This window comes from Thamnophis sirtalis, unplaced genomic scaffold (genome assembly GCF_051295495.1).
Source record: "Thamnophis sirtalis isolate CommonGarterSnake01/CBP01778 unplaced genomic scaffold, rThaSir2_p1.2 scaffold_7, whole genome shotgun sequence".
Classification (NCBI taxonomy): Eukaryota; Metazoa; Chordata; class Lepidosauria; order Squamata; family Natricidae; genus Thamnophis; species Thamnophis sirtalis.
In genome coordinates, this window is record NW_028261387.1 from 48,578,719 (window position 1) to 48,589,900 (window position 11,182).

Genomic DNA, 11,182 nt, shown 5'->3' on the forward strand with positions numbered 1-11,182 from the left:
TGAGGACTACCTGTATTCAGCATCTGGATTCAGAGGTAATACATTTCTTACAAGAAAACCCTCCTGTTCATTCCTGAAGAATCTGACTAGAATGACATTGCACTGTAGTAACTATTTGTGATCCTTAAAATGCTCAAGAAAATTGCTATAAAACTTTGATATCTATGTGATTCTTACCTAAGAACTTGTTTACTGCCTTTCATGTAATCTATGTAAGGAGAAGATAAGGAGTACAGCTCTGCTAATTCTTCTTGATCATTCAGTGGCTTTCAATACTAATGACCACTGTATTATTCTGGACAGACTCTCAAAATAGATGGCCTGAATTACAAAGAGCTGGACTCTTCGTTCCACTGTGGTCCTTGGCTACCATTTTGACATTTCGTCTCTGATAGGCTCCTGTTTATGAAGAATTAAGATCACCATCTGGAAGGGGTCATTGATCCAGATCTGTGACCAATTTTACCTGTTAAGACTGGTTATCGTATTTTGGCTGCAACTATAGAGAACAGAGAAGTATGGCTAATATTAACCAGCTCTGGAAACTTCTATGGTAAAAAATCTTATTAATCCTTAGGTCACTATTGAGCTCTTTGGCTTGTATACTCTTTGGCTTGTATACTCAAAATGTAAAACCTAAATTGTCTTGGAACCTAGATGTTGTGTTATTGTAAATCTCCATGTATCGTTGCCAGCTCAGACTCTGACAAGAAACCAACAGTAAGCAATCAGTTTCAGAGTTACTGAGCAAACTGCTACCTGAGGCAGCTATAGGCAAAGGCAATGCTGCCCAATAACCATGTATGTCTGCTGCCAGGCTTAGACGTTGAGGAGCCTGAGATGTTTCCTCCTCCTAGTGCAAGGACTTGCCACACAGAGAGCAGGGTAGAACAAAAGCACTCCTCACAAAAAAGAACTATCACCCTTCCAAATGAACAATTCCTGAGTTGCTTCTATTTAAGAAGAGTAGCAGGCTCAAGCCCCACTATTGGCAATAACTATTTGTTAACCTAGACTCAACATACCTTGCCTCTTGACTTGAAATCTTATGACTGATTCTGGACCTGGTCCAGCTGAAAACCCTGCTATGACATTTGGGCCTTTGAACTTTGCCTGACATCTCATACCAACCGTTTTGGATATCCAGTCATGTCCGACACTCATCACCATTTCTTAGTCGAGGGAGCCAGCATTGTCTGAAGATAATAGTATTTCCATAGTCACATGGCCAACATGACTATATATCAAAGGTGCATGGAACGTTGTTAGCTTCCCACTAAAGTGGTATCTATTTATCTATTCTCATTTGCATACTTTTGAAATGATAGGTGGGCAGGAGCTGGAGCAAGTAACAGGAGCTCACTCCCGTTGTATGGCACTGGGGACTCAAACCTGGGTGTCAGCTTTCCAGCTGACAAGCTCAGCATTTTAGATAATCTGTTATACCTACAACCTCAGTTAGCAACCACTCACAAATATAGGATTAAGAAAAATAAAATCATTTTCTTACCAATGTATGCATTTACAACCAAATTTTGTGCCCTTGACAACATTGTGTGCCAAAATGACAGTAATGTTAGTGTAGTTTATATGAAAAAAACCTATTTGAATGAAATGGCAGTAACCAGTAATCTCTCAGTCATGTGTACACTGAGTGATCATTTCACTTAATGACTTAGTCTTTCAAAAGAAACTTGGTCGCTTAACCAAGTGGGAGTAGGTGTTAATTAAACATGTTTTGTTATGTATCAGTCAAAAATGTATTATACTGTTACTTTAATAGTAATAGCAAATTACTTACTTGTCTTTAAAAAAACATAATCAAGCTACTGTTACTCAGTCATCTCCTGGGTAAGAAAAAATGTATAGCTGTTGGGACACAAAACTGTCATGACAATACAAAAAGAACTATGGATTACAGAAAGTTTTCATTTAATGATCCTGATTGTGACTGGTAATACTTAAGCGATATTATTAAGTAAAAGATGTGATCATGTTGACTTCTGTCAGTAACATTGAGGCCATTAAATGAATCATTCAAGTTTATTAAGTACAACATCAGTGGCTGTGACATGCAATATACTGCCAGCTTCTTTTCCAGCAATTTGCTTGTTGGAAGATGGCTGGGAAGCTCATGAATGGCAACATGTGACTATGGGATTCAGTGACAGTCATAAATGCATGCCAGTTGCAAAGCACATGAGTTATGATAATGTGACCATGTACACGGTGACTGTCACAGGTTTAAGGGCCAGTTGTAAAACTACTTTTCTAGAGCTGTCGTAAGTTTGAAAGCAGGACAGTTGTTAACCAAGGACTACCTGCACTTTTTATTGTCAATATATACTGTAAATATAAGACCAATGCTAGTTTATCAGTTTTTCCTGAGTGTTCTTTCATACAGCTAGTTTAAATATACTTTCCTAACGCAGAACATTTTAGGTTGTACCATAAAGTCTTATTTTTAATTATTATCACATTTTTGCCATCACCATGGTTGGACAGATGCTCCTGGTTGCCATTATGATAGTATACTTTTATTTTAAAAAATCATTTCCATTCAGTTGTATATTTAGACTGTTGTGCATTTCAAATCTAAATTTTATCCAAAAAAAAAGTATAGAAAGAAGATACAACCATTTAAAAATAAGAATGCTAGCCTTCTTAGTTGAATTAAAATGGATTTTATGACAGCATATCAATCAGTTTTACCTAAATTAAGGCAGTTGCCTTTCTGCTTATCCTTGAACATAATCCTCTGAACACAAAGTTTATGTTGATAAGCTAAACAGTTTAGGAAGGTTTTAAGAACAAAGTTAAAATGTTCTGTCTCCTCTCAGCCTTTTATGTCCTCTTATGGTTTTTTTTCCTGAAATTTCTGACAATTTCTGGAATCTAATTACCAGAAAAACTATTAAAACTCTTATCCTAAATGAAAGCATTTCTTCTATAATTAATTCATTCATCCCACCACAATTCCAGGATATACTGTATTTATTCAAGGCTGAGGAAGGAATACAGAAATTCTGTGTGCACGCCTGCATATTGTCAAGTATATTTTGCAATATACTTTATTTGAAATTGAAAGGTTGCTAAAAAGGCCAGTTGTTAACCAAGGACTACCAGTACTTTTTATTGTCAATATAAATATAAGACCAATGCTAGCTGATCAGTTCTTTCTGAATGTTCTTTCATACACCTAGCTTAAGTATACTTTCCTAATGCAGAACATTTTAAGTTGTTTTTAAGGATTTGCAGATCCTAACTAAAATATAATTGAGAGCTGGCACAATCAAACAAATCACAGAAGTGTGCACTAATTTAAGGCTAAGAACAAAACAGGGAGCACAGGAACCTATGATTATGCACACCATATAAATTCAACTATCAGAGCTGTTGTACAAAGATTTACTTGTGTTCTACTCTTTCAAGCTGCAACATAGCTAGATATCATAATATACCTGACGATAGACTTAAACATATGTTACAATACTAGAGCCAAGCTTTGACATCTCTATTTTTATCTAATTATACCTTCAACTGAAGAACCCAGGAACAGATAATAAACATAGTGACATGTTCTGCATTAGGAAAGTATACTTAAGCTAGGTGTATGAAAGAATATTCAGGAAGAACTGATCAGCTAGCATTGGTCTTATATTTATATTGACAATAAAAAGTATTGGTAGTCCTTGGTTAACAACTGGCCTTTTTAGCAACCTTTCAATTTCAAATAAAGTATATTGAAAAATATATTTGACAATATGCAGGCGTATGGCACTTGTAAAATGCAGAAGTCAGCACTGAAGCCATGTTCACTCACTCTTGTATACTATGATCATTTATTTAAAAGGTACTGCATGGTCCACTTGAAGCTTATAGCTGGCATAATGTACCATTTCTTCTCCAAGAATAACTTTTGTACATAAAACTTGGACATATTCAACACCTATTAACTGTATTCAAAATTTGGTAAAATAAGTATCAACATTGGATGCTTCTTTTCGCTGATTAAGAGCCGAGGTGGCGCAGTGGTTAAATGCAGCACTGCAGGCTACTTCAGCTGACTGCAATTCTGCAGTTCGGCTGTTCAAATCTCACCAGCTCAGGGTTGACTCAGCCTTCCATCCTTCCGAGGTGGGTAAAATGAGGACCCGGATTGTTGTTGGGGGCAATATCCTGACTCTGTAAACCGCTTAGAGAGGGCTGAAAGCCCTATGAAGCAGTATATAAGTCTAACTGCTATTGCTATTGCTATTGCTAAGTATTTTAATATTTCTTAATAAACACTTGGGGGTGAGAAATAATACAAAATGGAAAAATAAATACAACCTGGGGAATGAAATGTACATGAGAATATTATGCTGTATTGTTTAAATAAATAAAATGTCCACGGACTTTGCTATCTCTTCTCTTGTGCATTACTCTCCCCAGCTGCATTATTAATGCATACAAAGTCATCTGATTCATTTAAAATGTAAATACAGTCAAAATACTGAATACTTTTTTCTTCATATATACGATCACATTATTCTGTCACCAGAATTCTTTGCAATATATTAGTAGTAGTCACATACTACCAGAATCCAGTAATTACCAGAATACCAGTATAGAAGACATGCTTATACACTTAAATATTGAAACATAGGGTTTGAAAGACATCATGCATTATGCTGCAACAAATCTCTGTTTACCACATACTGGTACAAAAGATTTATGGAGATCCCCAATGTTATGACAGTTGTTTATGGGATTTCTGAATTTTGAACTATGTGGGGCAACAATGCCTTGTGAAATCTAGATTAAACACTGTTTGGCTCAAATGTTCATTGGATAATCTTGCATAAAGCTATCACACAGATGAGATGGTATCCTTCTTTCTGGAATGTTCTATTAAAGAGTGCAAGTTGAGAAGATGTCACATGACAACATAGCTTAGATATTAAGATTAAACATTTCTCATAATTTCTCCCTTTTCATGTGTAGAAATCCTCTTTTAAAAGAAGGTGGGGCAGATATGTAGGTTAATCTAACCTATAGTTTAAAGTGGTACATTCCAGTTATACTTACACTTCTACCATACATCAGAAATAACAAAAATAAACTCAAATTTCAGTTTAACTATAACAAAATATATTTGTTATCAGCAGCAAAGTAAGAATTTCCTGTACGTAATAAAATTCCCTATGGAACTACTATTAATCAGATTCAAAACCATTTTTACAGCCCATTTCTAATAATGTTGCTTTACAAATAAGTCTGCTTAATTTCAAATTGAATTATTCCTATGGAAGCTTGAACTGGGATGAAAGAATTTTTATCTATTTATTTCATTATGCTGCTTGAGCACTAGGTTTTTATGAAATATAGAGGGAGGACTTGATGTGCTCAACTACCAGAGGTTACATCATTACATGGAAGTAGTTTTCTCAATAAGAATATGGAACTGGTTTTTCATTTCAGATGGTATATTTGTTCCAATTCCCCAATCTAGTAAATAGCCCTAGGATTCCCTGGCAAACTCCCGTTACAATACTAAGATTTCACCATCCAAGTTTGGGGGCTTTTTGAAATCAGTCAAGATCAGTACTTGACACCAAATATTGTGTTTAATATGTCAGCACTTTTTTTTTTTTGCAATCTATACTGATATAACACTTGTACGGCCAGGTTGGAGACTATCTACAGCACGTGATTTCTAAGAATCAATTCATCCCGATGGGATATAATTAATCAATCAATCAATCAATCACTGATTGTAATAGTTTGTAGATATGTGATTTGCATAAAAGTCAAAAAACATTATGATACAATAGAAATTTGATCAGGAAGAGAAAGTTCATAGGCTGAAAACATGCCCTGACATTACACCACCTTTATTCACAGACAGCATGCATCGCTTAAAATTTCTATTTACAAACCTGTGGATAAGAACTTCTGTAATAAACAGGTGGTGATTAGAACTGAATAAAAGTTTTGAGAATGTGGCTTGCATAGATATAATCAGCCAAAATTTTAGACAAACCTGTTTATCACTAATAGCAACAATACAATTTCACTAACACAAACACAAAAAAGGCTTAATTCAGGGTGCAAGCTTCACTTCTTCAATGACTCACCATACTGCTGGGGGCAATAAAGGGAAAGCAGAAATACACACAAAAATTCCATAAGCTGAAAAAAATCAAAATATGGCTAACTTCGAATTTAAACAAAAAGAAGCAGCCCACATTCGAGGAAGGGGCACACCAAATTGTTTGTTTTATTACATTATTATATGACATTCTTCTTTTTATAGCATCAAAATGCTTTTAAAGCCCGGACAGATTTTTTTTTTAAAAAATTCAAAACACTGGAGAAGGTTGTCTCTGAGTTTAAGCAACATAGACCATAAAATAAAAACAACCCGCCATGTGATGGAACCAGTTACAAAGAACAAGGCAGGTCGAGCAAAAACCGGGATTTGAACCCTAGCATAGGAAGCCTGACCACTAATAGGAAGAAGGCCTCACACGACGCCTTGTACAGATAAGGTGACTGACTGCACCTGTATGACTTGTCCAGCCAGTGAAAAAGCGTCACATCAGGGTTGTTTACATCTGACAGAGCTGCTCCGCCTGACATTACTCCTCACCTAACAGGGTTAAGTCCACGGACAAAATTCTCCACCGCGCTCCATTAGCGGGGTAACTTCCCTAGTCGGGAGTGAGGGGCTCGGCCTGACAAAGTGAGTTTCCCACCTCTCCAACTTGGCCCCCCGAGAGGGGCAACCTCCCTCCCCCCCCCTTCTCCAACTACCCGTCGCCGTGGTCCCATCCCGTCCCACTCCTCCCAGCGGTGTACCAGTTCGTCATCTCCAGGAAGAAGGCACAGCCAGCCGGGCTGAGCTGAAAGCCAAGGAGCCGCTGAAATTCGCCAATGAGCACGTCCTTGTCGGTGGTTCCCAGACAGCTGAACTTCTGCATCAGCTCGGCGTCCAGATCCACGTCCATCCCCTCCATGGCGGCGCGACCCCTTCTTCCCGCGCCAGCCCGGCCCCTTCCACTAGGCCCCGGGCTGCCCGTGAGCCGTCGCTGCCGCCTGCTCAAAGCTGCATGGGGGAGGGGGGGTTGAGGGAGAACGAGCGAGCGAGCAAACAGCACGCAAAGCACGCTGATGCCGCGGCGTAACGTCAGCACGCACCGTGATTTCACAAACGTGATGACGTCAGCCCCATGGATCAAAATACAAACCTTTCAACAGTGTTAAGCATTAAACGAGCTGATCTTTTCCCCCCACTCGGGGTCTCAACCGGTGACAATCCCCGACAGAAGTTGCGTGGGCTCGAAAGCTGGGCAGAGTCAGGGCTGGAGAATCGACGGAGAAATTCAAACGATTTCTTGGAAAGGGACGGCGGTAAATTTACTTCTCTTTTACTGCCTCCAAGACCAGAGAATCAAGTTCACAAAGGAAACCAGTTTTGCTCGAAAGAAACTTTATTAAAACACTTAAGCGGCATTTGAGATCGCACTGAGCTTTGCCCGTCTTTGTTTGGGGAGTTCCTTGGAACCCCCATGGGATTTCTAACCTCCGTGTGTATGAAGGTCATTAAAGTATTTGTTGCTCTATTTTTTTTTATTGTGTGTTACTTTTTTTCTGTTTGGACAGGAAGGACATTACCTCAATGAATCAGTCCCGTGGAAATAAGAGGAAATTAATTGATTACCAATTGCATTTCCTAAATCATATTTTATATCCTACAGATCTGATTTTCCATAAATAAGGGATTCAAACACATAACTCTTAGACCATTGCCATAGTTCTTATTTGCAGTGTACATTATAGGTTACCACGGCCCATCTTTCAAATAACCCCAACTTCTTTGCTTTGCCTGAAATCTGGAAGGACTAGGTTAACATTTGCTTCTGGACTTTTGACACAGAAATGGAAGGCTAACAACAACATTTACTTCATCTTATGGCCTCTTTCTTCTTCCCCTTCTAACTCAGCCATTGGATTTTGTTGTTGTTTTGGTCATCATTAAAAAAAATGGAGTAGAGTTACCACAAAAATGGCTAAGAAATTGGTTCAGATGACTTGCACCTCTTGTAATGAGTTGCACTTTGTGTTTCATGGCAGATATAAAAAACTGAATGACATTATAGACAAAGGAATATTCATATTTTGCATTTGATAAAATGAGACCACAACAGATAAAAGATTGATAATGGTTTTTAAAGTTTTAAATTTTATTTTCTATACAATATGAGAGTAACCATTTCCAATATTCAGCAAACCATCTATAAAACCTACTTCTACATCTGTTTACTGCCCATTCAAATTTTATTGGATATTAATAAGACTGTTTATTTTTATCACAGTGAAATTCTTAACTCTCCGAGATAGAAAAATAAAATACCCATTTAGTACTTATAGTAATTGATGGGGTTGAAACTGAAATAAGTTCCATTAAATTCAATCAAGATTTTAAATCCTAAATAAATGTGAAATTTTAGCAAGAATCTAGTAGTTAATTATTACTCAAATATAGCAGTAGACTTATATACCGCTTCATAGGGCTTTCAGCCCTCTCTAAGCGGTTTACAGAGAGTCAGCATATTGCCCCCAACAATCTGGGTCCTCATTTTACCCACCTCGGAAGGATGGGAGGCTGAGTCAACCCTGAGCCGGTGAGATTTGAACCGCTGAACTGCTGATCTAGCAGTAGCCTGCAGTGCTGCATTTAACCACTGCGCCACCTTGGCTCTTAATTAATTATAATCTAGGTTTGCCAAAAAGGAAAACCAACAGTTCATTAAAAAGAAAAAAAAATGGCAGTGCAATTCACAATATTCATCTAATTATTTGTAAATAAATGCAAAGTAAAAAAACCCAAAGTATAAATATATAAATGATTAAATAATTATGGAAATAAATAATTGTGATGAGCAATTGTGGAAGTTTATACTTTACGTATGAAGCAGCTCTCACTCAATTTTAATGACCAAATGCAATTTGCTCTATGTATTACTGTTATGTATGACTAATATCTATAAACCACTTGGAGTCCATTGAAATTAAAGCAGTGGATAAATTGTATAAAGAAAGGTATGCCATATTACCTACACTATATTGCCAAAAGTATTTGCTCACAACTGCTTCTGATTATGTGGATGGATGAGCGAATACTTTTGGCAATATAGTGCATTTCAAAGTAATTTATCTACTTGGTCATTAAAAAGCTAAATTGTCAACATTAAAATTACATGATTGATATTAAAAAGCTCATTCCAGGTAAATTATTTTATACAAGATAGGTATTTCATATTTGCATTATTTGATTGGAATTCTAGATATGTATATATTTGTATCATATACTCCACTATTTATTTCCTTGAACTCACACCAACAGACTCTAAGTGGCTTACAAAATCTAATGCAAATTTAAAACAATTAAAAACAGTCCAAACTAAAACAGTATAAAGCACGATGCAACTCTCCCTCCTCAACACATTTACTCTACACCAAGGAACAAAACCAAGTTTTAAGGGCTTTTCAGAACCCCAAAAGAATTGGCGACATCAGAATTTCTGAAGGGATGCTGTTCCAGGGGATGGAACACCCCACGTCCTAAGGCACACTTGCTAAGTCCTGAGATGGTAACATTTAATAGAAGGGACCAGGTGCATACCCACTCTGTCCAAATGTATAGGAGTTATAAAGACCTACCACCTTAAAGCCAATGGAACTTAAATAGCAGCAGTGACACATGAGCACAAATATTGAATTTGCTGTAACTTGCAGATGGACTTCAAAGGCAGCTCCATGTATAGCACATTGAAAATACAAATATTATAAGAATTGTAACTATGTTACCTAATGCCAAGTCAACTAGCTGAGGCAGGCAGGGGGGAATTGACCTGGTTGCCTGCTGTCTAGTCTAAACAGTGAGATATGATTGTGGGGAAATGCAGTCATATTAATAATTTTCATTCATTATTGGGAGGAAAGCATAAGAAACAGCCCTAAGATTGGCTAGCTGAAAAGTCAGTATTTTGCCCATTATTTTTTTTAAAAAAAAGACTTATGGGACGATTTAGGATTTGCTCTACTCTCCTACTAGTATTGTGCAACTGTCAAATTTAGTTCATGCAAATTTTTTCTGAAATATGAAATATTGGTTAGAACAGTTCTTGAAGTTTTTGATCGTTAATACTTTAATCCATTCTATTTCTGCATTTCTGATTAATTCAGCTGATTTGATTCTCTCAGAAACTGATGCAACTGTTTATTCTATTCTGGATGACTTCTAGATGTTAATATTAAAAGTATATTACTGAAATATTAGCTTGGTTGGTTCAGCTTTTGTTTCTTTCTTTATCTGCCATTGAGTTGTGCACACTAATTGATTACATCTGCTTATTTCAGGTGTCTCACATTTTTACCCACTATATGGGTTACAGTTAAGACCATCAACCAACAGTTTACAGTTAGCTATTTTCCAAGGCATCCAAAGGCCAGCCAAGGAATAATAAATGGAGACTGATCAAGAAGAGATTCAACCTAGAAATAAGGAGAGATTTTCTGACAGTGAGAGCAATCAACCAATGGAACAACTTGCCTTCTGAAGTTGTGGGAGCTTTATCATTGGAAGCTTTCAAGAAGAGACTGGACTGCCATCTGTCAGAAATGGTGTAGGACAGGGGTCGGCAACCTTAAACACTCAAAGAGCCACAAAGGTCCTAACTGGAAGTCCCCCCCCCCTTGTTCAATTCTGGAGCCGACCGGAAATCCTGCTCCCCCACCATAGTCTCCTCTTAGTGCGGCATCCTTTTTCCTCTACCTATCCTAACCGAAAGCCCTATCAATTGTGGAGCTGACCAGAAAACCTGTCCCTTGCCATAGAGTCTCTTCCTGGTGCGCCCTGCTCCCCACTCAACCGGAAGCTCCTCTCAAAATTGTGGTGCCGATTGGTGACAGGGAATCTCAGCAGAGGGATGAAAGAGCCACATGCGGCTCCAGAGCTGCAGGTTGCTGACCCTGGTGTAGGGTCTCCTGCTTGGGTGGGGGTTGGACTAGATGACCTACAAGGTCCCTTCCAACTGTGTTAATCTGTTAAAAGTTGCCTATGCAAATTTATGTTCCTACACTGAAATCACAACTAAGATATTGCATCAATCAATATGTCTATTACTGGCAAAAA

The 11,182-nt window shown here is 37.6% G+C and overlaps 1 protein-coding gene across 3 annotated transcripts in view; it reads right to left on the reverse strand.

Annotated features, from left to right (window-relative positions):
- Positions 1–7,111, reverse strand: part of ILRUN (inflammation and lipid regulator with UBA-like and NBR1-like domains) — a 44,890-nt gene extending 37,779 nt beyond the window's left edge. Inside the window, exon 1 of one of the 3 annotated variants that reach the window (XM_087719938.1) lies at positions 6,844–7,111. In XM_087719938.1, the coding sequence (XP_087576064.1) occupies positions 6,844–7,001 (158 nt within the window). In that variant the 5' untranslated portion in view covers positions 7,002–7,111. The remainder of the gene's footprint in view (positions 1–6,843) is intronic. The other 2 variants (XM_014051754.2, XM_014051753.2) reach the window with 2 other exon arrangements.
- Positions 7,112–11,182: the final 4,071 nt, after the last annotated feature.